The 26,850-nt window shown below is 37.4% G+C and overlaps 1 protein-coding gene across 3 annotated transcripts; it reads left to right on the forward strand.

Moving 5' to 3' along the window:
* The first annotated feature begins 634 nt into the window (after positions 1–634).
* Positions 635–26,529, forward strand: LOC132615832 (ubiquitin C-terminal hydrolase 13-like). 3 transcript variants are annotated; one of them, XM_060330421.1, is made up of 32 exons: positions 635–791; positions 2,517–2,583; positions 2,983–3,130; positions 3,230–3,387; positions 9,254–9,519; positions 9,593–9,811; positions 9,925–10,033; positions 10,132–10,247; positions 10,765–10,863; positions 12,745–12,854; positions 14,526–14,600; positions 14,912–14,990; positions 15,084–15,230; positions 15,315–15,395; positions 15,483–15,602; positions 16,323–16,445; positions 18,631–18,708; positions 18,838–18,926; positions 19,644–19,752; positions 19,849–19,917; positions 20,043–20,153; positions 20,446–20,501; positions 20,580–20,757; positions 20,884–20,985; positions 21,082–21,153; positions 22,629–22,694; positions 23,037–23,102; positions 24,284–24,370; positions 24,485–24,601; positions 24,741–24,815; positions 24,925–25,011; positions 25,510–26,529. In XM_060330421.1, exons 1-32 carry the CDS (start codon positions 762–764, stop codon positions 25,549–25,551), a joined length of 3,351 nt encoding a protein of 1,116 aa, XP_060186404.1. In that variant the 5' UTR covers positions 635–761; the 3' UTR covers positions 25,552–26,529. The 3 variants fall into 3 exon arrangements, with proteins under 3 accessions (XP_060186404.1, XP_060186403.1, XP_060186405.1); XM_060330420.1 differs by having other exon boundaries at positions 14,912–15,230; XM_060330422.1 differs by lacking the exons at positions 635–791; positions 2,517–2,583; positions 2,983–3,130 and having other exon boundaries at positions 3,251–3,387; positions 9,180–9,519; positions 14,912–15,230.
* The last annotated feature ends 321 nt before the right edge of the window (positions 26,530–26,850 follow it).

The raw sequence follows: 26,850 nt of genomic DNA on the forward strand, positions 1-26,850 counted from the left end.
CATTTAATGTTTGTGTAAATTACTTGACTCTATTGCAAAGACACTTTTTATATTTTTAAATCAAATACTTATATGTCGACATATATAATGAAAATGCTACAACATTTAGTATATCCTTGTTTCTTAAAGTTAAACACTTTAAACCTTTATACAGTAAAAATCATACGCACAGATATTCAGTTGATAAAGTAAATTTTAAATAATTTCAAGCGAGATAATGAAAAAGCAATCTAAAATTAAAAAAAATGTTAAATTCCTATATATTAAATATGCTAATTAAGTACTTAAAGAACTGACTAAATTTATTTGATTATGATATTAACCAAAAACCCACCCCTAATTGGAAGTAAATTAAATGATCAACTATAACAAGATAATCATAAAATGGAGGTAAAACAATAAATCAAGATTGCAAATATCTATGAGATAAACAACTCCCAAAAGAGGGAACAAAAGGAAGTTAAATCCATAAAGAAGAGGATAACAAAATAATAAAAATTGCCGGTTAAATTCCCAAGTCACCCTTGGCAATTTTAACTCCCTCTATTTTCCTTTCACTATACTAATTTCTCTAACAAAATAATAAAAGAACCAGTTAAATACCCATTTTACCCTTAACAATTTAAAATCCCTTTTTAAATTTTTCTTTCTTTCACACTAAACTACTAATTTCTTTTCTTCGTCGCCTAGCCCAAGGATCCATTCCATCATTTGCATTCTTCTTCGTTTTTACCGATTCGCCCATTTTCGGGTCACTGTAAATGACTCTCATTGATACTCATTCAGTTGATGTACGTAATAATACTTCTTACACGCCAAATTCACTTAATTGTAGAGTGTTTTTTTTGTTGTTTAATTTTGTAAAGGAGCTTCGTGTAGTAAATTTTTGATTGTTATTGGATTGTATTAAGTGGTGAATTTTCATTTAAAAGTGATGGCGGAGTAAACATTTAAATGCGGCAATGGTGAAATTCTAAGGATTAGGTTAATCGGCGGTAACGTTAGATCGAATATCTCACTTTATTTTGTTTTGTTAACTTTGGAAAGGAGCTTCGTATAATGGAGTTTTAGATTTTTTAATGTTTATTTTGGATTGTATAAGTGATGACTTTTCATTTAAAAGAGGCGGTGGAGTGAAGTTTTATGTAAAACGTGTCTGATTTTAATGCGGTGATGGTGAAATTCTAGGTATTAGGTTAATTGGAAGTGAAAGGTAGCGTTAGATCGAATGTCTCACTTTAGTTGGTTTTTTGTTAGCTTTGAAAAGGAGCTTTGTGTAGTGGAGTTTTTTATAGATTTTTGATAGTTATTGGATTGGATAAGTGGTGAATGTTATTTAAAAGCGGTGGCGGAGTGAAGTTTTATGTAAAACGTGTTTGATTTTAATGCGGCGATGGTGAAATTCTAGGGATTAGGTTAATTGGAAGTGGTAGGAACGTTAGATCGAATATCTCACTTTACTTGATTTGTTTTTGTTTTACATGCGGCAATGGTGAAATTCACGTTGTCGTGCACTTCTTACAGGACAAATTCACTTTGTTTTGTTTTGTTTAACTTTGAGAAGGAGCTTTGTGTAGTGGAGTTTCATAAATTTTTTATGTTTATTTATAAGTGGTGAATTTTCGTTTAAAAGAGATGGCGGAGTGAACTTTTATGTAAAATGTGTTTGATTTAGATGCGGCAGTAGTGAAATTCTAGGGATTAGGTTAATCGGATGTGAAAGGTAACATTTACTTGCTTGCTTTGTTTTTGTTTTAAATGTGACAATGGTGAAATTCACTTTGTCGTGGAGTGTTTTATTTGGTTAACGTTGAAAAGGAGCTTCATGTAGTGGAGTTTTGTAGATTTTTGATAGTTATTGGATTGGATAAGTAGTGAATTTTCATTTAAAAGCGATGGCGGGGTGAAGTTTTATGTAAAACATCTTGATTTAAATGGGGCGATGGTGAAATTCTAGGGATTAGGTTAATCGGAAGTGAAAGGTAATGTTTCACTTTAGTTGCCTTGTTTTGTTTTGTTAACTTTGAAAAGGAACTTCGTTTAGTGGAGTTCCATAAATTTTTGATAGTCATTGGATTGGATAAGTGGTGAATTTTCATTTAAAAGCGATGTCGGAGTGAAGTATTTTGTCAAACGTCTTAATTTAAATGTGGCATTGGTGAAATTCTAGGTATTAGGTTAATTGGCAGTGTAAGTTATTGTTAGATCGAATATCTCACTTTACTTGCTTTGTTTTATTTTAAACGCGGCAATGGTGAAATTCACTTTGTCGTGGAGTGTTTTATTTTTTTAACTTTGAAAAGGAGCTTCGTATGGTGGAGTTTCGTAGATTTTTGATATTTCTTGGATTGGATAAGTAGTGAATTTTCATTTACAAGCAATTGCAGGGTGAAATTTATGTAAACGCCTTGATTTAAACGCGGCAATGGTGAATTTCTAGGGATTAGGTTAATCGGAAGTGTGAGGTATTGTTAGATCTAATATCTTACTTTAGTTTTTTTTTTTTTTTTTGGCAGCCTGAAGAAGACGGGATGCTTGTTCCTAATTCAGATTTTCCTGTTGAAGGTCCTCAGCCAATGGAAGGTAGTTTTTACCTTCTTTACACTGATATATTGCAGTAATTGATTGTAGTTATCTGAATCCACTTTTGCTTTTGGCATAATTTATAGATAGACACCTTAACTTGGCCTCAACTAACAACTAAATTCTCCAACTTTGAAAATGCACATCTAGACACCTCAACTCGTTTCCACGGTGTCTCGTGGACACCTGATGCTGACGTGACACATAAATCTTGGAGGTGTCTATATGATCATTTAGTAAGTTGTAGTATTCAATTGACACAGTAGAGGCCAAGTTTAAGTGTCTATCTATGTGTTATGCCTTTGTTTTTTCCTGCTACTAGCATGTTTCTGAACGTCTATTTGTGGCCTTGTGGATTATGAGATTTCGTTTTGAAGTTGCACTTTTTATTGTTGGTAGTTGCGACTGCGGATACAGCTAGTACGGTGGATGGTCCACCAGTGGATGATCCGCCATCTGCTCGGTTTTCGTGGACGATAGAGAACTTTTCGAGGTTGAATGTGAAGAAGCTATACTCAGAAGTTTTCCATGTGGGAGGATACAAATGGTAATCTTTTAAGTATCTAGGTGTTTCTTTTGCTGGATTGCTTTATTGTTTTAATATGTAAGTGATTAGATGTACTTAATGGTGCATTATGTATGGCAGGAGGATATTGATATTTCCTAAAGGGAACAACGTGGACCATTTGTCAATGTATTTGGATGTTGCAGATTCACCGTCATTGCCTTATGGGTGGAGTAGATATGCTCAGTTTAGCTTAGCTGTGCTCAACCAAGCCCATAACAAGTTTACAGTGAGAAAAGGTCAGAATTCTTGTCTATTGAATAAGAGACATGAACAGAAATCTTGTTTATTGAATAAGAGACATGAATTTGTGAAATTTAACCGCTGAGAAAAGATTGGCTGTTGGTTGAAGAAGTGATGTGTTTGAGCCTTTCGAGACATTGCTCGTTACTTGGAGATAGGTTGTGAAATAATAGATTCTCCAGGTTTTACTTAGTACAGGCGTGTCACGTGCGTAACTGTTAGCTTTTTGATTATAAAGAACCGAGTGTAATGAAAGGGTTGAGCGAAGAACAGAGAAGAATCTGGAACACTGTACCAGCCTGCTTTTGGTGGACATTGTGGAAAGAGAGAAACCAATATGTTTTCAGGGAAAAGCAGAGTGTACCAGATCAAGCTTAACTTTATACCTTTGCTTAGTTTTTGATGTAGCATGGAAATGTAAATGAGCCTGAAACTTTAACAGATTTCATTAGTTCCATACAAGAGTAATGAAATTCCTCTTTTGATTTGGATGCTAAGTTGATCGGACACTTCACTTTCGGTGCCGCACCCGTGTCCACACGACATGGGTGTGGGTATGGGATCCGTATCCAATCTAGTCAACCGATCTTGGGTACTTGGACCAAAATCGACGGAGAAATTCGAGACAGATAAAAAGAATAGTTAAGGTGAAATTGAAGAAAATGGAATACCTTACAACAACAACAACAACAACCCAGTGAAATCCCACATCTTGGGGTTTGGGGAGGGTAGAATGTACGCAGACCTTACTCCTACCAAGGTAGGATGGCTGTTTCCGAGAGACCCTCGGCTCAATAGAAGAAAATGGAATACCTTCTATCTATAAATTTCTATGCTAGTCCTTTTCCTTTTATTTCCTCACAAAATTCTCCTTTTGATCAATATTTTCTGCTAGAATACCTTATAAATTTTTCACATAATGTCTCATAATTTAGACATATTTTTATAACTCTATGTTGATATTTGAATTATTTTAACCGAATCTGTACCCCCAAATCTTAAAATTTAGGTCATGAAGGATCCGACCTCTAGATCCGCACCTGCACTCGTGTCTGAGCTACTTAGTTTAAATGTACATATTTCAGTGTGTTCTTAGTGCTGTCTTTTGGAATGAAATTTTCTATACTGATAAAGAATTATATATTTTGAAACGGTAAAGTTGTCTCTGTGTGACCTATAGGTCATGGGTTCGAGCCGTGGAAGTAGCCACAAGTGCTTGTAGTAGGGTAGGCTGTCTACATCATACCCCTTGGGGTGCGGCCCTTCCCCGGACTCTGCTGCTGCCCTTTTTTATTTTGCAATGCATTTTCAACAATGATAAGTGAAGGGAAAGAGAGGTTGCATAGCTGTCACGTTGGTATGGACATGTGTGAATGCTAATTTGTAAGTGTGCTTCATCTTATGACCAGTGTTATCAAAAGTGAAAAACGCAAAAAAGCTCTAAGGTCAGCTGGGGCTTTAAGCGCAAAGCGCTAATAAATCGTGGGCTTTAATGAAAAAAGGCGCAATGGTGCAAAAATACAAATATATATGTATATATATATATATAGCCAAGACTAATAATAATGAGCATGAATAACAAATATATGGACAAAGAAATTGTAAAAACATTACGATAAAGTGAAGTATCAATTATCTAGTGTCACGTCTTCAAGAGAGGCTCATTAGCAAGGAAAAGTATGTCTTAGAGCCTTGATGATGACACTGAAGCGCTTAACATGTTTTGAGCCTCGCTTCAGTGCTTATGACGTAGTAGCAGGTTCATCTTTATCACCGTAATCTGCACTTCTGATATTTCTTAAGAGGGCCTATTTAATATTGGACAATTGGACTTCGTGGGGATGACATTGATGAAAGGTAGATTCATTAATTCTTACAATATCTGGTCATTAGTCCGCCCCGTCTTAGTCATTTTAGGATCTTGACTATATTTTCTTAATCAGTCATTTAACAGAGTTTCCAAATATATTTAGCTTGTTGCGTACATAGACGATACTATTATTTATGTGCAATCCTTTTTTTTTTTTTTTTTTTTTTTTTGCACTTGACATTGTTCGTCCTGTGATATCTTATTGGATGCTCTGAACAGTTTTCTGTATTACCTCGAGGAATCATTGTTCCTTTGTGTAGATTTATAGTTAGCAAGGCTTATGCACGGTAGCACCTTCATGGTTCAAGTACTGAAATTCATCTTACTTATCGTAAAAATAGAAGTAGAAAAAGAATAAGAAAAACAAGCAGTTGAGTTTTTCACTAGTACAAGAAGCTCTAATTGTTTCTTCTTATGTTTAGAGGTAAGTCTTGCATTAAATTATTATAGTCTATAATTCATAATGTATTCCACCCGCCCCCCCCCCCCCCTCCCCCACATCTCCGGTATATAATTAGTCTATATTTCATAATGTAATCCCCCCCACCCGCACCTCCTGTAATTGGAGATAATTACGTCCCAGAACATTTCGGTCATCTAGCCTACCAAAAATGGCCAAACTTCCTTATTTGTCCCAGTTTTAGCCACATTGTATATGTTTTGAATTTTTTTTCAGCCTAATTAAAAACCTATTTTTTAATCTTTCTCAGCTGTTTCTTCTCACGCATGACTGCTTCTCGCTTGTCTCTTCTCTCTCTATCTCTGCCTTCTCTCTCTACCAGTGTTATCAAAAGCGAAAAGCGCAAAAAAGCTCTAAGGTCTGCTGGGGCTTTAAGCGCAAATAAAGCGTGGGCTTTAATGAAAAAAAGCGCAATGGTGCAAAAATACAAATATATATATGTTTAGTCCAAGATTGAAAATAATAAGCATGAATAACAAATATATGGACAAAGAAATTGTAAAAATAGTACGATAAAGTGAAATATCAATCCTCTAGTGTCACCTCTCCAAGAGAGGCTCATTGGCAAAGAAAAGTATGTCTTACAGCCTTGATGATGACATTGAAGCGCACATAAAGCGAGGCGAAGCGCTCAACATGTTTTGAGCCTCGCTTCAGGGCTTAAGCGTGCTTAAAGCGCGCCTTTGATAACATTGCTCTCTACTCCTAAGTGTTAAAATTTCAACCACAAGCTCCAAATAATTCTAGGATCAAACCCCAAATATTGATTTGTGCTAGCATCAACGAAATTAAAGAGACTCATTTCAAATTTCTTTTAAGTTTTTTCAAGGTCTCCAATGGTGTTTTTTATATCCCATAGCAAGTTACTTCAAAATCAATGAAGAAGCTTGAATCTAACACTTTTATTGGTATTAAAATGGGAAAAATGCTACCAAACTGTTTGTAAATCGGAATTGAGGGCATTTATCCTACAACCCTATGCATTGGGGTGTGAAATATTATGTTCTATAGGAATATGAGTCATGAGATCTCTGGCTAACATTCACACATCAGAAAGGTTATGTTCACCCCAATGCATGTTTCTTTTTACGTTTACCAAATTTTAATGATTATACACAGTTATACAATATTTATATTTTTATATGGTTATACAGAGCAGTTACATCATTTATACACTGTATATATAATATACAATATTCCCTTCGTTTCAATTTATGTGAACCCATTTGACTGGGCACAAAGTTTAAGAAGAAAGAGAAGACTTTTAAACTTGTGGTGTTAAATGAGTCACATATATATTTTGTGTGGCTATAAATCATTGCATAAAGGTAAATTGTTTCCAAATATAGAAATGGGTCAATCTTTAGTGGCACGGACTAATAAGGAAATAGGTTCACATAAATTGAAACGGAGGGAGTAGTGTATATAATGATAGAGTCGAGTTTAGAGTTTTTGGCTTCAGGTGATGTATATTCACTGTATAAATAATGTATGTTATTACATTATCCAAAAATGTATCTTCATCCAAAAAATAATGTATGTTATTACATGTATAATCAATGTATATTTTATGTATAGCATTGCATATAGGGTGTTAAACAAAGTAAAGAACAAAAAAGGGGTATTTTTAAAGCACATGGGGAATAGGTGTGTACAACCTTGGAAAATGCTAATGCATAAAATTGGAAAAAAGCTAAAAGTTACTAACATTGGCAGACTCTTTTCAACAATTTGGCTATTCCAGATGTAAATTTTTGGACTACCCACCCCCACAAACGCACACATAATTATCTCCACAATTCTTGCTGCTGAAAATCATATAGTACTACTTTAAACAATAAAAAATAAATAAAATGATTATATTCTATACTTTACCTATTTTCTGTCTTCTTCTGCTTTTCTGCCTAATGTACATGCTTGCGCTGACGGATTTAGTTGATTATCTGAGTTTTTCATTCATTTCAGGAAAGCAGATTAAATATACCCTAACTTTTTTTTTTTTGGACAAGTAAATATCCCCTTTCCTAAAGTAAATAATTTTAGGAATAGTTAGTCAAAGTCAACCCTAAATGTCAACTCTCAGTCAAACCGGTCAAATCCCGAAACGAATTACATGAATGGTTTGCTCATTTGCTCGCACATCTTCAGCTTACTGAGGACATGACCCTGGATAGGAATGTATGTAGGTCGACGATCAGGGTAGAAGGGTAGTAGGTAGCCGAGTGTTGTCGTACTTTTATGTGGGAGAGGCAGGGGGCTAGTCTCCTCTTCTCATCTTCTCCTTATGTAGTAGTATTTTTTTTTTTTTTTTTTTTTTTTTGTTGTTTTTGAAACTGGTATCTTTTATATTTCAAATGTAGCAAAACAGTACTTAGGTAGTACTGAAACCATATTTACAACAAACTGTAAATCTTACTGTCCAATTTCTATTGAATCTAAAACATCAATTATAGAGATAGTGTCATTTGAGTAGATCTGATTGCACCAAAAACACAAAAGCAAGATAAAGTTTAGCTCAATCTTCTGCAACCCATTCTCCACATTCTCAAAACATCTGGAATTTCTCTCCTTCTAAATTGTCCACCAAATGCAGGCAGGAACAATTCTCCATCTGCTCCTGTCCTTTGCCTGTAAGCCTATTTCCTCCCAACTTTTGAGAGCATCTGTGACCTTTCCCGGCATGTTCCAAGAGATTCCTTTGAGGTTTAGAATAATTCTCCACAGTTGAGTTAACTGTCTCTGCTGTTACTCCACACAAATAGCATCTGGAACATAAAGGAGGTCCTCTTTTCATTACATTTTCTTGTGTAAGAGCTGCTTCTTTAGCAAGAAACCACACAAAACATGCAACCTTATGGGGAATTTTAGTTTTCCAGATGTGTTTCCAAGGCCAGTTGGCTATCTGCTGGTTAGGGTGATTCATCTTCTTTAGTAGTATTATTTAGTATTCGCATAGTAGAATTCTTCAATATTTACTACTAACTGTTGCTTCATTTGCTTTGTTTGTCTTGCTGACAATATTCTTGACCTTATTTTAAGCCTATGATGTTTCGTGAAGTCAAATGTGGAAATGCTATAAAGGTTTGTTGAGCTTCGAAATGAAGCATTAAAGCTCGGATAACGGATTTTGAAGTAGCTTATTAGAGAAAATTAGATGATGCCAGGATTGACATACCTTTGCATCGGAATATAGACTGATGCGATTGGGGGATGCCTGGAAGAATAATCTTAGTTCTACTGACCTCTTTTCTTGAGAGTATCTTTAATCTCTATTTCTTAGTTTGCAATAAGCAAGAGTCCGAGCATTCTCTAATTTATGCCTCTTTAGCTTTTTAATCCTTACGGATGCTGTTTTTGGTGTTCTCTCCCTTTTGAAGGTTCTAATTTGTGCCAAATATTATTATGATTTGATAAGTAAACTGCTGGCTATTTCGTTGATGTTATGATTCTTATGGCAGACATTTGCTGTAGATATTGGCATCTTCTTGCTGCAATCTATGAAACTTACGTCTAAAAATGATTGTTATGGTAGATACTCAACACCAGTTTAATGCAAGAGAGAGTGACTGGGGTTTCACATCCTTCATGCCCCTTAGTGAATTATATGATCCTAGCAGAGGCTATCTTATGGATGATACAGTCATAGTTGAAGCTGATGTTGCTGTTCGTAGGGTCGTTGATTACTGGTCCCATGACTCTAAGAAGGAGACTGGTTGTGTTGGCCTTAAGAATCAGGGAGCCACTTGTTATATGAACTCTCTCCTCCAAACGTTGTACCATATTCCTTATTTTAGAAAGGTTAGCCTAGAAAAGCATGAGTAATTTCCTTGGTATTATTTTCCCACAGATGACTAATTCACACATGTTTCAGGCTGTGTATCATATGCCAACAACTGAGAATGACAATCCATCTGGGAGCATCCCTTTGGCTTTGCAGAGTTTGTTCTATAAGCTACAGTACAGTGACACTAGTGTAGCAACAAAAGAGTTGACGAAGTCCTTTGGATGGGACACATATGATTCTTTCATGCAGCATGATGTACAAGAACTTAACAGGGTTCTTTGTGAAAAACTTGAAGATAAAATGAAGGTAATTTGTAATTGTGTAACACACGTGAACTTAAAAGAAATAGTACCATAGATGGTATGCTTATTTAGATTCGAGACTAGTTTGTATGGATTATTTGGGTTTGTTTGGCTCAGGGAACCGTTGTAGAAGGCACAATACAACAACTGTTCGAGGGGCATCATATGAATTATATTGAATGTATCAATGTGGACTATAGATCAACAAGAAAAGAATCTTTTTATGGTATTTTTGGAACCAATATTTATTTATTCATGTTTTTTCTTGTAAAACACGGAATGCCTCATTATCAGTTTAACTTGCAATCATATCTCTTTTGACAGACTTGCAGCTTGACGTCAAAGGGTGTCGTGATGTCTATGCTTCATTTGACAAGTATGTTGAAGTAGAACGCCTTGAGGGTGATAATAAATACCATGCAGAGAAATATGGTTTACAGGTCAAATCCCTTCATTGATTTTTGGATGATGGTTTGCAGAGTTGGTTAGATATTAAATTCGTGCCATTACTGTGAGCCATAAAAGGAAGGATATAACTTGGTACTTGAAGTCAGATGTATATGGAGAGACAAAAAGATGCTACTAACTGTTAGTCACAAAATAACAAAAATCAAGGAGGTGAAATTTGGAAAACGCACCTTATAATGCTGCTTTTTCTACATTTGAGGGCAGCATTAGCTCAATTGCTCTAAGTCGCCTTTTTAAAGAGTCTCGCCGCCAATGCAGATTCAAGTCCCGCAAGCTGCACTTTTTTACCTTTGATTAGTTATCAGAAAAAAACAGCACTTCTTTACCTTCCTTTGTATTCATCCAAAAAAAAAAAAAAAAAAAAGAGAGAGAAATAGAATGAGGCGGTAGTTGGTTGGTTATTAGTATAATGGTCTCTGTTTACTTTTTGAGAAGGATAATGATATCTGTTATGTTTATTGCTGTTAACCTGAACTTCCTTTTTTTCAGGATGCTAGGAAAGGTGTCCTTTTCATTGACTTCCCCCCTGTTCTTCAGCTTCAGTTAAAACGATTTGAATATGATTTTGCACGGGATACTATGGTCAAGGTATTTAATTTATTCCTCTCAGTTTTGATGCAAAAACCCACAATTCAGCCATCTCACTCCAAAACCCATCTGCTTCAGAATATTAAGGAGATACTCCCAATTAACATCATATGCCTTTTCAATGCTCAGTTTGCACATAATACCTGGATCTTCAATGCTCATTTTGCACATAATACCTGGATCTTCACCTCTTAATCTTGAATCCACGCATTCACTATTTGTCTCCATTTTTTGAATGCCATCTGATGTTTGTTTATCAGCTTACTCACCACCCTTTTCAACCTTTTTGCTAGCACCTTGGCAATAATCTTTTAGACACCTCCCATGAGACTTATAGGCCTGAAACCTCTGAGCTCAGAAGCACTATTCTTCTAGGGTATGAGGGCCACATATGTAGCATTAAAACTCTTCTCAAAAACCTGAGTAAATGAAAGTGATGCAAAGGATTCATGATATCTACTTTGAGCATCTCCCAAAAAGACTGGAAAAAACTCATAGGAAAGCCATCAGGTCCAGGAGCCTTATCCCTGGCACATAATTGATACAGCTAAAAACTTCCTGCTCTTCAAACTGTCATTGTAGTCATTCCTGCTCTTCATTATCAATTACAGAAGCTTCTGGTAAAAGCTTTGGATGGCCACTTTAATGTCTTCACGGTCAGTGATTGTTGCCCCTTCTACCTCTAAAGTATCAATGGAGTTGAACCTTTTATGAGCTGTGGCAATTCTGTGGAAGAACTTGGTCTTTTTATCCCCACTTTTAACCACTGAATTCCTGATCTCTGCCTCCATGCTACCTCCTCATTCCTAGCAACTTCTTCAATGTCCATAGCTAGATGAGTTTCTGTAGTAGTTCATCCTCTGAAAGTGGTCTCTGCTCCTGGATGCTTTCAAGACTGGGAATCTGGCTTATAATATTATCCCTCCTCTGCTTCAAGTTGTTCCTATTTTCCTTGGCCCTTTCCTTTAGTTTTTCCTTAGGAAGCCTCATTTTAGATGCCGAAATAAAACATGGCGGACCAGTGGCATTGAAGGACTGCCACCATTCTTGAACTTTGTCCCTGAATCCTTCCAGTCCAAGCCACCATTGTTCAAACTTAAAACAAGACTTCTTGTACTCCCAAACACCACATGCGAACAAAATTGGATTATGATCAGAACCAAGCTTAGGAAGGATGGACTGTTTGATCTGTAGGAACAGTTCCTGCCACTTTAAAAGTAAAGGAACCTGTCAATTCTTGATGCACTCCTATGGTTTTCTCTCCTTCTCCAACTATAAGATCCTCCAAATAAAGGAGGATCAAACAGTTCCATATCATTAATCTACTCTGAGAATTCAGCCATTGCCCCTGATATTCTGTGGCAATTTGTTCTCTCAGAAGGGTATCTGGTAATGTTAAAAATCTCCATATATCACCCAAGGCCCATCACATATACTTCTAACAGCAGACAACTCCTACCAGAGCTCCCTTCTCTCAATTCTATCATAATCTGCATATACTGCACTCAGGAACCAACTCAACTCCCGATTAATGCCCACAAACTTGCAAGTTATCATCTGATTACCACAGTCCACTAACTCCCCTTTCCAGTACCTTTACCACAGTCCACTAACTCCCCTTTCCAGTACCTTCTGTCCCACATCACCACTATTCCTCCACTTCTTCCTATTGCATCCATATGTAATTCACCCATCCGTGTGTTATACCACAGATGTTGTAATAAATTTGAGTCTTAGTTTCTACCAAATCATTGAAATCAGCACCCATTGTTGAATTATTCCTCTAACCAAAGCTCTTTTATTCTTTATATTTAACCCCCTTACATTCCAAGAAAATATTTTATGATAATTACTGATTCTCTTGTTGAATTGATTAAATAGATAAATGACAGATATGAGTTTCCTTTACAACTCGATCTTGATAGAGAAAATGGCAAATATTTATCTCCTGATGCAGATCGAAGCGTTCGGAATCTCTATACTCTTCACAGGTATCAATCTCTTTTCCATGATATAAATGTTTTTCTATTTTCTTAATGCTCTGGCACGTGGTTGCATTAAGAGAATTCCTTCATCATCTCGCATTCTTCGTGTTGAGAAATTTCTCCTGGTTAATTTGCTTTCTTTATGCTTGTGATTAGTTGAGCATGTCAGATCTACCCATTTTTGCATACAGATTTGGATATTCTAATCATAAGAGCCACATTACATCAATTTGATCATTCTGTTTACTTCTTCTTTTTCTGCCTGCGGTTATGCATAATTCTTTGTTGTTTTCCATGGCCAATCAACTTTTACTTGACAATGTGGCTTATTTAACATAAGAAGATTGCTTTTAAGTACTAACAACTTGATTTCCCACTGGTTCCATGGTGCAAAATCAGCCATCTGTCGAGAAATATAATTTCTTCTTAATTCCCTTTGTCAAATTGGGTTTATATTATTTCCACCTTTGTGAACTTTCTCTATTTGAATAATCTAACATCACTGCAATGGTAGCAATAGGAAGGACTCTTACTGCAGCATTCCATCACTTTGGATTTTACTCAGAACATTTCACAGAACAGTATAGTTTTTTCAGTAAACATGTAATTAGGAAATTGAGGCCCTTCCACAGTGAACCAAGTTTTATTTTTACCCCCTAGCAAGTTTTGAGTTTTGGTACATGAGGTATGGCCTCTGCCTGTGTGCATCTTCTGTTTCCAAGTTAATACCTTAATTGTTTTCGTTTGTTTTCTTTTCAATGCTGATTTCTGTTGTCCACTAGAATTCTAACGTCAGAAATCATGCATTGGTCATCATGCAAGTGATATGATAATGTGGACATCACTTGCTTTTGCCTGAAGGATTGTAGGATTTAAAACTTAGGCATTGAATTTATGCTGTATACTCTACCTCAATTTGTAACCTTATTTTAATGGCCACATACTGTATCATAGAACTTCGAACACTCCTACCTCATGGTTTAGTACATGTTTATTTTGATCAAATCGTTTCTGTACTTCCTATTACACCTTTCTAATTTTTAGCGGTGCTTAATCTTGAATATCATCCTGCTACTATATTATGCTACACACTAAAAGCTTAGTAGCACGATTGCTCAGAGGTGAGTCCATTCCCTCAATGCTCCTAATAGGAGATTACACAGCTCGTGTTCTTAGTGTCCTATTCATATACTAAAAGCTTAGTAGCTCGATTGGTCAGAGGTGAGTCCATTCCATCTATGCTCCTAATAGGAGATTACACAGCTAGTGTTCTTAGTGTCCTATTCATCTAAAGAGGACTCCGAGTTAAACTAATATTTTACTATTTTTGCTTAATTAGAGCAGTGGGGATTCATTGAAATACCTATATAATTGGATGATACTGTCTAAATGGAAATAGCACCCTCCTTTTTTGTCTCCCCCACTTCCTTTCTTCCTTTCCCTCGCCTTCAACTAACTGCTTTTGAAATTGTGAACGTTGTTATCATCTGCTCCCCCTCCATTCTGCGTTGTAGTTTGATATATTCTGCTTCTGAAAAAAGAAAGATATATGGGTTTGTTTTTGCAGTCTAGACTATGATATATTTTGATTCTTAATCTTTGTATACTTGGCATATTTCTGAATGACAGGATTACTGGGTAATGAGTTTTATTTGATCCTTTTATTTTTGTTTTCAGTGTTTTGGTTCACAGTGGTGGAGTCCATGGGGGACACTATTATGCTTATATCAGGCCAACACTCTCTGATCAATGGTATGTATTATGTTGCGGTCGGTAGACATGTTTCTTTATCCTTTAATTCTTTGGTTTTTCTGTGCCATGTAATTTTTAGCGTTCTCTCACTTAATCCGGGTCATCAGAAGGAAAGTTTAATCATCTTTAAGGCGATATAATTTATTATATTGTCCTTTTTTCTTTTCGAAATAAAATGATGCATGATAGATTTCAGGCAGCAGCCACCCTTCGAGCATTGTTTATAGCTAGTTCACTTCCTTGACAGAATCTTTCTGGTTTCTGCTGCCTGTCTTGATTTTTAAGATTCACTATTTGCTTATTACTTTTAGGTTTAAATTTGATGATGAGCGTGTGACAAAAGAAGATTTAAAGAGGGCTTTGGAAGAGCAGTATGGTGGTGAGGAAGAGGTATTTGTCCAATTCTTGCTGTCCTTTAAGTTATCTGCATATGCATTATTTTCTTGTATTATAGCTATTATTCATTCACTGTTCTTGCAACAGTTACCTCATGCAAACCCTGGGTTCAACAATTCACCATTCAAATTTACAAAATATTCAAACGCATATATGCTTGTTTATATACGTGAAAGTGACAAAGAAAAGATTGTCTGCAATGTGGACGAGAAGGACATTGCGGAGCATCTCAGGGTGTGTGTGCTACATAACTCTGTCCATTTAATTCATGATAATATGGTTGAGTCGTGTCATCTTCTATCTAACATTATATTGCAGGTAAGGCTAAAGAAAGAGCAAGATGAAAAGGAGCAAAAGAGAAAGGAAAAATCAGAGGCTCACCTTTATACTATCATCAAGGTATCCTTTAAAACCTGGTCTCCATCCCTTACTGCTTGCATCTTTGTAAATTGGAAATTACTGAAAACACTTGTGTTGTATACTTAGGTTGCTCGTGATGAAGACCTTGGTGAACAAATTGGAAACGAGATTTATTTTGATCTTGTGGATCATGACAAAGTCCGTAGTTTCCGTATCCAGAAACAGATGGCATTTACGCAATTCAAGGTATTGTTTTGCAATTTATTTTTGTACATATTTACTTACACATCGTCATTGCTGTTTTGGTTGTTCTTCTGAAGCATAATCTGTAGATACTGCACAAAATATGCTTCAGAATTACGAACATAATAGAAATGTCTCCTCTTGAACAACTTGATTTTTTAGATTGCGTAGTTACATGATTAAATATGGTATCAAAGCTGACAAAAGTTCGGATTTTGAGTCCCACGGATACCCTTGAATAAGATATTCTCACGCGCTTGGCTCAAGAAAAAAGTTGGGCCCGAGAAAAAGAATTAGGTCCACACGTAAAGGGGCGTGTTGATGCATAAAACAATAGGATAGAAGTGCCCCTCTCAAACAATATAGGCTTTTAGATGATGTGATAACGTAATTCAACAAGAACATATAGACTCTTGGAGTCCAAGTAACTAACAATGGAGGTTCATGTGCCACTTTTATGTCTTCTGAAATATGGGTAATGGGATGTCAATTTCGGTGTTGAGATTTTAATATCTAACCTTGAGTTAAAGATAAACTTCAGATTCTGATTGCAAATTTAGGTGAATGATTCTTGAAAATATGGGATCTCTTGGCTGGAATATGATGGTTCAGCTTTTTGTATGCTCTATGCTAAGTCAAACAGTTATAGACTATATTTGTGTATTTGGTCAATGCTTGTACCTCTTATGTTTGTAATTATTTTAATGGCAAGTCTTTTTCCAGGAGGAGGTTGCTAAGGAATTGGGTATACCGGTGCAATTTCAGCGGTACTGGCTATGGGCAAAACGACAAAACCACACATATCGGCCTAATCGGCCGTTGACACCTCAAGAGGAAATTCAGTCTGTAAGTTATCTGACTTATATTGTGTTCTGTGGAGCTGAATTAAGAGTACACTGCAGTTGTATCCAGATTCTAGAAAGTGTCCTCTGTTTTCAAGTGGTGCGCAGCTGCCATATTTAAACCCCGCTAGCTTTCCAATCACTTCTACTATTCTGCTTGTATTGACATACTGATCAAAAGATTCCAGGATAAGTGTCATATTTACTCTCCGTGCCATCTATCAGTACAATTTGACTGACATTTAGTAGAAATAAAACTTCGGTTAAAAAAAAGATTTTTGTTAAGAAACAGAGTAAGAGAGAAATAATGAATATATACTTTCATATACATCTGCAGATCAATCAAGGGAATGTCCCGTAATTACACAAGCAAAGAAAAATACCCGCAATGGTGGCTCAGTTGGTTGAACATGGGGCTTTCATAATGGAGGTCTCAGGTTCGAAACCCCCTGCCTATGACAGCAGGGATTTGCCTTCTGGGTCGAGCTCGACACGGGGGCTTGCCTAGTGCGGGTTATCTCTCCGGTGTGGTCTGTGGGCTATTGCACATGAGCGGGGTTTACCCTGTGCGCACCTAAAGGGTAGCGGTTGCGGGTTCCCTTGTCAGCAAAAAAAATGCTAAGATCAAGCATGAAATTTCGTGGGATTTGTTAGTGCGATGGTTTGTTATCTGTATCTATTGCATTGTAGTAGGTGTAAATGGCTAGGAAAACAACAATTAGGGAATAGGGATAACTGTTGACCTTTTTTTATTACCATTTATACCTAATAATTGTTGTTGTTGCTTCTGTTGTTTCTCTGTGAAACACATATTTACTTATGCGGGAGACATCTGATCTTCCTTCTGCATATTGATATTTCTGTACTCGTACCTTGCACTGATTTAATTTGTAACACAAAAAGTAGTATGTTTCCTTGAGTCGTTGAGTATCATATGTGTTTTTGTGGTGATCTTAAATCTGCTATCCTAAAATTGATTATGAGCTTCTCGCCCAGATCTTGTCTTGCTCTGCAAAATAGAGTGTCTAAACAGAGTTTATTGCTGAGTAACTGGATACGCTTGGCTGTTTATTTTTGTTCACAGATGATTTCTCCCTTTTCCGCTGTCCTCTCCCTCTCAGGAAAAAGGGACGAAACATATGCTTTTGGGGATATTCAGTGTTTGGACATTCTTACATTAGAGCTTCCCTTTTAGTGTATGTTTGATTTGCGTGAAGAGACATCATGATGAGTCATATCTCATCCTGTCTTTGGATGTGAACAAAACGAGTTATCCTTTTTTTCCCGATAAACAAGATGACTCATCCTCTTTGGGTGTGGAAGGTTTGCCATGGTTTGTGTGAGTGTTTCCCACATCGGTTGATGGTATGGGCAGTTGTCTTTTACATGTTATAGGGCGATGAGCTAGCTTTCGACTTAAGTTAGATCCAAGTTCCATGTTCTTTACATGGTATTAGACCATCTTTATTTTTGGTTTACTCAATGTTGGGTTCAATGTTATGTTGCCCATGCTCCAATTGTCCAGCCTTGGGTGGCTTGCTCTTGGGGGAAAAGAAGAGGCGCGGGGGGGTGGGGGATGTTCAGAGTGCCTACATTGGTTGAGGGTGTGGACTCTCGTTTTCTTATATGGTCTTGGACAATCCTCATCTCATGATCTAGTTTTATTGTTAAGTTAGACCTAAGGTCCATTTTGTAACAATTAGCATGATGAGAGTGGTCCGGCCCTTCCCCGGATCCCGCGCATAGCGGGAGCTTAGTGCACCGGGCTGCCCTTTTTTAGCATGATGAGAGTGGATGAGGAGACATCAGGATGAGTCATCATCTCATCCTGTCTTTGGATGTGAGATGGGGAGTCATTAAGATGACTCATCCTTTTTTTTTTTTTTTTTTTTTTTGATTAATAAGGTGACTAGTCCTCTTTGGATGTGGAAAAGTTGCCAGGATGAGCATTCTATTAATCTTGGGGAGGGGAAGTAGTAATCATCCCAGGATGATAGGTTTATTCGTGCAGGACTCATCCTACCTTATGAAGTCGACAAATGTTATTGTTTAACAGCTGCTGCAGTTATTTCGGCCACTTATATTCAGTGGTGTTTTTTTCTTCCTATGAATGGTATTTTTGTCTGTCGAATTACTAAGATTGGTGCTTGATTGACTTGGTGCTAATGATCTTGCTCAATGTATTTCAGGTTGGACAATTGAAAGATGTCTCTACTAAAACAAATAACGCTGAGCTAAAACTTTATTTGGAGGTTGAAGTTGGCCTGGTAATGGAATATTGCCTACTCATTTTTCTATTTAGGGTTCATGCTTGGAATTTATGTGGGCGCAGGTGCTATACTTTTGTGTATATCAAGTTTTATTTTTTGCAATTTTTGTGTTGTGTATTGTTGCAGGATTTGCTACCTTGTCCTCCACCTGAGAAGACCAAAGACAATATTCTTCTATTTTTCAAACTCTATGACCCTCTGAAAGAGGAGATAAGGTATTTCTTCTTGCCTCTCTATAGGTCGAAATCCTTGCCTTAAAAGAGTAGCTATTTCCATGCTTGTCTAATTTGGGATCTCTAAATATGATTTTTAACTGGAAAGTGCATCATTGGTTATCAAAGAAAAATAGAAAGTGCATCATCTTCTTCTCATTCTTAGAGCCTGCAGACATGGTAGGTATATGAAATGTGACAATGACAATTTGTCAAGTCCGATTGAGAAACCTGAGCGCAAAGAGCTCACACAGCAGGTCATCGTTTGGCTAAAATCCTTGATGGCTGATTCATAAACCACTAATCTTTCAGTCTTGTGTTAAGTGTTCGCATAGCGACTAAGGTTAACAACTTGATGTCAGACTGTTCAACATGGTGGGCATCTAACTCCTCTAACTATATTTAGTTAACCTGAGATTACTGTGGGAAAAAGACTACTTCAGTTCCATTGCAGTCTATGCAATTTCTTGTACTTGATGAGTTGATGTAGACATTAAATATAGTTTGTTATAGGTATTATTGTCATGAAAAATATTAGTTTATCATTGAAACCTCGTTCTGTAAATTCTATGTCATAGGGAACAATTCAAATTTTAAACGTATTTGAGATATTGAAACTTGTGATGTCAGTGTCCACGTATTTTGGTGTCTGTATACAAGTGGCCATGCAATCGATGGGGCTTTGTCTATTCTTTACTTGGTTTTCCTTATTGTTGTCAGGTATGTTGGGCGGCTCTTTGTAGAAGGCAGTGGCAAGCCACTGGAGATATTGACCAAGCTAAATGAGTTGGCTGGCTTTTCACCTGATGAAGAGATTGAACTCTTTGAGGTACATGTCTTTCTTATCTTGCTACCAGTTTGTTGACCTGCAGTAGTAATAAACGTGACTTTTCAGGTTGTGCTTAATACCATGTTCTATTGACAGGAAATAAAATTTGAACCCAATGTGATGTGTGAACCTATTGACCGGAAGCAAACATTTCGTGGCAGTCAGGTATGTGCTATTACTTGCCATTTGTATACTATTATCCATTCGCCGTCTTGACCAATTGCTTTCAATTGTTCTGGTTTTCATTTCTTGTGCTGGATTTGTTATATGATACTCCTCTGCTTTTGCAGCTTGAAGATGGGGACATTATTTGCATTCAGAAACCTCTTCGAAGTCAAACTAGTGAACAGTATCGATTTCCTGACGTTCCCTCATTTTTAGAGTATGTGCACAATCGCCAGGTATGTGTTGCACCTTGATATGTCATATTGCCTCTTGTAGCTAGATGGGTAGTTCTCTCTGAAATAGAATTGTTCCCCTTTGATGAAGGCAGTTCCTCTGGTAGTACAGGCCTTTACTCCATTGTACTCACTTTAATTCATGTGACACTGTTTCATTTGTATTAAGTTTCAAAAGTGCTCTGAATAATTTTTTTGGCTTGATAGCTAAGATAAAAGTTTACCTTGATCGTCTTGTAAATCTCAAGATGTTGTATTTATCGTGGTTATGAGTTTTCCATGTGATCGCTCCCAGGTTGTTCGCTTCCGCTCATTGGACAAACCCAAGGAGGACGATTTTAGTCTTGAGTTGTATGTATCTGTTTCAGTAAGTTCAGTGAGAAGCTTTTTCCTGTACTGGTTAACTCACTGATGATAAACAAACTCTAGGTCAAAGCAGAACAATTATGATGAAGTAGTTGAAAGTTTGGCTCGCCATCTCGGCTTGGATGACCCATCAAAAATAAGGCTTACATCACATAACTGCTACTCACAGCAGCCAAAACCTCAGCCAATAAAGTATCGAGGAGTGGACCGTCTTACGGAAATGCTTGTTCACTATAATCAGGTAATTGTTGGAACAGTATCTACTCTGGTTAGGGCTAATTGGAACTTTTCTTTGTAAAGAAAATTTTGCGTCTCGTAGTTATTTACCAGCAACTACATTTTCTTACCATCCTTTCTCTTTGGATAGACTTCAGACATTTTGTATTATGAAGTCCTCGATATTCCATTACCAGAGCTACAGTGCTTAAAAACTCTCAAAGTTGCCTTTTATAATGCTGCAAAAGATGAAGTAAGTATTTGATACATTTTATGCAGAGTGCCCTTTGATAAGGGTTTATACAGTCTCCTACACTCTTATATAAAATCTTGGGCTGTTCATTTTCAGGTGACAATCCATACTATTAGATTGCCCAAACAAAGTACTGTAGGTGATGTCCTTAATCATCTGAAGACAAAGGTACTTTTGAATTTTTCTACTGCTATAAAATGTAATGCCTCGATTAAAAAAAATGTGATGCCTTCTTAAAATTGTTTTTACCGCCCTAAACTATTAAACCTGGAAGTAGAAATTAGGAAGAAATGTAGGAAAAACATTTCATGTCACGCCCCAGCCATACAATGTCACTGTTAATTTAGAAAGAACTACCTGATGTCTGCATTGAGATATGTCATCTGGTAACTTATTTTATTGGAAGGTTTTCTGATCAGTACACTGTTAGATTCATTTCTGAGGAGGTGCTTGGAGGCTAGAGGTGTACCTGTGGCGTACACTAGGGCGATTAAGGACATGTACGATGGAGCCAAGACCCGGGTAAGAATAGTGGGAGGAGACTCGGAGCACTTTCCAGTGATGATGGGGTTGCACTAGGGATCAACTCTTAGCCCATTTTTGTTTGCCTTAGTGATGGATGGACTAACGTAGCAAATCTAAGGTGAGATGCCATGGTGTATGTTATTCGCGGACGACAGCGTTCTGATTGACGAGACTCGCAGCGGTGTTGACGCTAAGCTGGAGGTTTGGAGACGGACTCTGGAGTTTAAAGGGTTCAGGTTGATTAGGACCGAGACAGAATACTTGGAGTGCAAGTTCAATAGCGGGACACAGTATGTGGATGGGGAAGTGAAGCTGGGTACTCAGGCCATTCAAAAGAAAGGAAGTTTCAAGTATCTTGGGTCTATTATTCAAGTAAATGGAGAGATTGACGATGATGTCACACATCGTATTGGTGCAGGGTGGATGAAATGGAGGCTCGCATTCGGAATTTTGTGTGATAAGAAGGTGCCACCTAAACTTAAAGTCAAGTTTTACAGAGTGGTGGTCAGACCAACTATGTTTTATGGGGCGGAGTGTTGGCCAGTCAAGAACTCTCACATTCAGAAGATGAAAGTTGCGGAAATGAGGATGTTGCGATGGATGAGAAATCCGGGACAAGGTGGGAGTGGCCTCTGTGGAGGATAAGATGCAGGATGGTTCGGGCATGTACATGGGATATGCACGGATGCACCAGTTCGGAGGTGTGAGAGATTGGCTATGGACGGTTTTAGGAGGGGTAGAGGTAGGCCGAAGAAGTATTGAGGAGAGGTGATTAGACAGGACATGGCGCAGGTCCGACTTACCGAGGACATGACCTTAGATAGGAGGTTATGGAGGACACAGATTATGGTAGAAGGTTAGTAGTTAGTTGAGTGTGTCATACTAGTAGGCGTAGTATTATTCTTGTAGTCTCTTATCTTTCGCCATGACTTTTTATACTGCTTTGAATTGCGTGTTCTTGTGCCAAGGGTCTGATGGAAACAACCTCCTACCTCCCAAGGTAGGGGTAAGGTCTGCGTACATTCTACCCTCCCCAGACCCCGTTTTGTGGGATTTCACTGGGTATGTTGTTGTTGTTGTTGTTGTTTTTGCTGATCTTGTCTCATGTTATGGAATAGGTTGAGTTGTCACATCCAGAGGCTGAACTGAGATTGCTGGAAGTTTTCTATCACAAGATATATAAGGTACCATTTATGTTGCATAACTTCCTTCTGCTGTAGTTTTGTATCTTCTGAAAATGCTTCTTCAGTGTTCAGATAAAGTTGTTGGAGTATTGCACGATACCCTTTCTTTGTCTTCTAAATGATCTTTCAGTCTGTGTGCCCATACATACAGATATACATTAGATATATACAAACGGACAGACAGAGACAGATATAAACACACAGGACAACACACAAAACACACACAAACAGTTTGATGTATTTTGAAGTAGATAAGAATTCATGAAAGGACACGTGGCATCGTGCTTCTCAGCTTTGCTTCTTGGTAGCCTTTGTAACATATCCTTCACATTTGTTTTGCAGATTTTTCCACCTACTGAAAGGATTGAGAACATAAATGATCAGTACTGGACTTTGCGTGCAGAGGAGGTACGCCAAATGTTCTGTTGGTATTTTTGTTTATTTTATGCAGAAGAGCAGGTCCCGATTTTACTGGGGATATGCAGTTAGGGGTGATTGTGCATCTATTTGAATGTTTTGCTGTAATCTTTATGATTGTCTCATTTCTTGTCAACTAGACCATCCAGTATACTTTGATCAAATAATTATACGGGCTCTTTTCTCTTGCTCTCGCTTTCTTTTCTTAAATTAATTCAATCGACCATTCTTGGATGTCGTTGTTGTGCTGTAAGTCTGTTTTGCTTGCTATACCCTATGCAAAAGCTATGAAATACCAGATACACCTACTTTATTCTCGTTCTTATAATTGGAAACTCTTTTATTATTTTGGGTATGGAAAAGATTATTGAATTTTTGGTTTTGGGAATTTAAGATGTAAGGTTTATTGTTTGTGGATGCCTTGGATATTCCATAAACCCAAGGTAAATATCAAATTCGAAGTCCTGGGCGGAAATTTGCAATTCAGTGGCCTCAAAAAGCTGCACAAATCTCAGAATGGTTTATCTGCTGAATCATGTACCTGTTGTTTTTCTAATGTGTCATTTACCTGATAAATATGTGAACATCATGAAGAAAATTTTAGAAATAATACTGGTAGTGCGACAATGTGCTAATGAAGTAGTTATTCAACTGCACAAAAGTCTTTCTGGATATTCATCAATTGAAAATTAGAACTAGTCCTTTGATAATCATTAACGGACAGCTGTAGTCTGGGGAGATAATATATTGATTAAAGGAAGCAGGGGTGGTTGGGGGGTTGTAGTCAGAACTCTTTGTGGCTGGGGAAGCCAAGGGTCCGGATGATGCACTTAACTTTTGAGTTTTACTCTGCACTTCTTTCCCTTAATGTTGTGGTGCTGCTGAGTGCTGAGCGGGCAAGGTTGAGTATCTGCAGTTCAGCTGGTCCAATAGGCTTTGCTTAGGTCATTTGTGTTGTCCTGTTTATTTCTCCACATATATGGTAGCACTTATGGACTGGACCGACCAAATAAATCAGGGAAGACAAAGGCGTAAAATCTTCACCAACAAAAAAAAAAAAAAAACATTTGTCTGGTGATAAATTAAGTTTATAACCTTCAGTTAGAGTTGTAATCTTGTAGGACATTTCTTAGATGGTTATCCAATTAATGACTAACTTTTCTCCATTACAGATCCCTGAAGAGGAGAAAAACCTGGGTCCTCATGATCGCTTGATTCATGTTTACCATTTTACGAAGGACGCAACTCAAAATCAAGCAGTAAGTACATCTGTAGGAATTGAGAAGTGCTTATATATATAGCTATAGTTACATCAGTGTATATGGTGGAGGTTCTTTCCTCAATTAATCGTTTCTGATGCCGTCATTTTGCAGCATGTACAAAACTTTGGCGAGCCATTTTTTCTGGTTATTCATGAGGGTGAGACACTGACTGAAGTAAAAGCACGCATTCAGAAAAAATTGCAGGTTCCCAATGAGGAGTTTTCAAAGGTATTCAAGCTTCCTTGCTTTGCCTCCTTGTTTCTATAGAGAGTAGTCTTGGAAAATTTCTATGTTCACTTGAAGTAAAAAATGGTTCATGTGTTTTATTTGTTTTTTGTTATTTACACGTTCTACTTTCACTATGCAGTGGAAGTTTGCGTTTTTGTCCCTGGGCCGTCCTGACTACCTCCAGGATTCAGATATTGTGTCCAGTCGCTTTCAGGTATTTGCCCCTTTTCCTTCCATATCCCCCCACTCCCACCCACCAAACCCCTTCCCTCTATAGTCCTCGTGTAATGTTTGGTTATTCTGTTTCCCTAACTGGTTTCCAGAGGAGAGATGTTTATGGTGCTTGGGAGCAGTATCTTGGATTAGAGCATTCGGACAATGCTCCTAAAAGGTCATATGCTACCAACCAGGTATGCTACTTTTTCTGTTATCCTGGTGATGAGGGGCATCGAAGACCACCATCCAAGTCTTTAATCATTGAAATGCAAAAATATAACAGCAAATATTTTTTGAGGTCCTTTTTTCTGGGATGTCTTTTGACGCTGGTTGAGCGACAACTACCCCCATCGGTCAACGTAAGGAAACACTAGATTTCACCATGCTGCTGGACCGGAATACTTTTATATACGTCAACATATATTAGCATTATAAGAGTACTTCACTGCTCACGATTCTTGGTTGCTTGAAATTGGTTTCTCTTAATCTTTTACCTGTGGGCTCAGTGGTTGTCTTGTATTGCAATATATCACAGAATTCAGGAACATATCGTTTGGCCTACCTTTCAAATTAAAAATCAGAACGTATCGTTATATATTAATCCAACCCAAAGCCAATTTGATAATGCTTAATTCACGAGTGATAATACCTTGAATTAGTTGGTGTATAACTGGCTCATGTTGGTACTGCAGAATCGACAAACTTTTGAGAAGCCTGTTCGGATCTACAATTAGTCTTCTAAATGACTGATCAATATCTTTGATGGGGCATGTAAGATCTCGCGAAGAAGCAGCACTAGGATCATCAGAAGATAGCAGCCTGACAGTTAATGCAGTGACATCTCGGTGGTAATATAACTTTTGTGGGGACGTGGTTGAGCATATGAGCTTACATTCTATTTGGCAAGCAACATCTTATTTGATTCAAGCAGGTTTAGGTGGCAGAAAACGTTGATCAATTGTAATTTTAGGCGATGCACATGATTTTCGGGTGGGCATGTATAGAGGGTATAGATGTTCGTTTTGACATTGTTTTTTTTTTTTTTTTGTCGTAGTTCCTGTTCCTCCTTTTTGACATTCTCAGTTCTCCCATAATTAGATGTCTCGTAAATAACGATCGGGAAGAACAGAAGGCTGGGATATTCCATAGTGACATTGTTGTAGAACAGTTGAAAGGGATATATCGCAGTTTTTAGTGTCTTTGCTTGCAAAATGTCCAAGTCATAGTGTATACGGTAAAAATTGGATTTAGGCTAGACCGGTGAGACCGGGAATTGAGGGAAGAAAGAAACAAGCACGAGCATGAAGACTTTCTCCCGGACCGAAGGTATCTCACTAGAAGTGGGTCAGAAGGAAGCGAAGGAAATCGTTTGGTTCGGTTTCTCCATAACCGAGTTGATCGTGACCGTTAGTCCGAGTTGATCGTGGCTGTTAGTCCGGTTGATCGTGACCGTTAGTCCGGTTGATCAGTTACACAATTGCCACGGGTCAAAACCGTTCTGTCACATTTTACTGCCAATCGTACGGATGTCAGACCTTACGGCCTAACCTTATCCTTTTAGGGTTTTCTTTATTCAAAAGAGTTTTATGTTGTTAGAAGGCCCATAAGGCAAAACTATGAATAGGAGTCATTTCCCTACTTTTGAGGGTAGCCTTTCAAGATCAAAAACATTGTAATAGCAAAATATATAAAATCTCTCTCTCTCTTTGATATTGGTCCGGATTTGTGTGTTCTTTAGCTTTATTTACTCATCCAATATTTATATACTACTTAATACATATATTTAATATAAATCGTCAATATCGATCCATTTGCTCACGGCAATCACGCATATAGACACATATCAATTGCAGCGAATCCGTATATATTTTCTATCAACCAAATAGATTAAAGTTCACCCACATATCCTATACTTCACTTACAAATTCAATTGATTATCCAAATTCGAAATAAACACATAGGTGGTAGAGATGGGAGATTTGTAAGATGTTCAGTTTATTAGGTCAACGCAAAAAGAGGATGGTTGTCGCTTA

The sequence above is a fragment of the Lycium barbarum genome, chromosome 10, assembly GCF_019175385.1.
Source record: "Lycium barbarum isolate Lr01 chromosome 10, ASM1917538v2, whole genome shotgun sequence".
NCBI classification, from domain to species: domain Eukaryota; kingdom Viridiplantae; phylum Streptophyta; class Magnoliopsida; order Solanales; family Solanaceae; genus Lycium; species Lycium barbarum.

What these genes read in the sequence shown, in the direction of transcription:
- LOC132615832 (XM_060330420.1), top strand. Translation starts at nt 762, where the DNA reads ATGACTCTCATTGATACTCATTCAGTTGAT. An exon ending in ACATTGCGGAGCATCTCAGG is followed by an intron (nt 15,231 to 15,314) that starts GTGTGTGTGCTA and finishes ATTATATTGCAG; the next exon opens with GTAAGGCTAAAGAAAGAGCA. An exon ending in GGTCATATGCTACCAACCAG is followed by an intron (nt 25,012 to 25,509) that starts GTATGCTACTTT and finishes TTGGTACTGCAG; the next exon opens with AATCGACAAACTTTTGAGAA.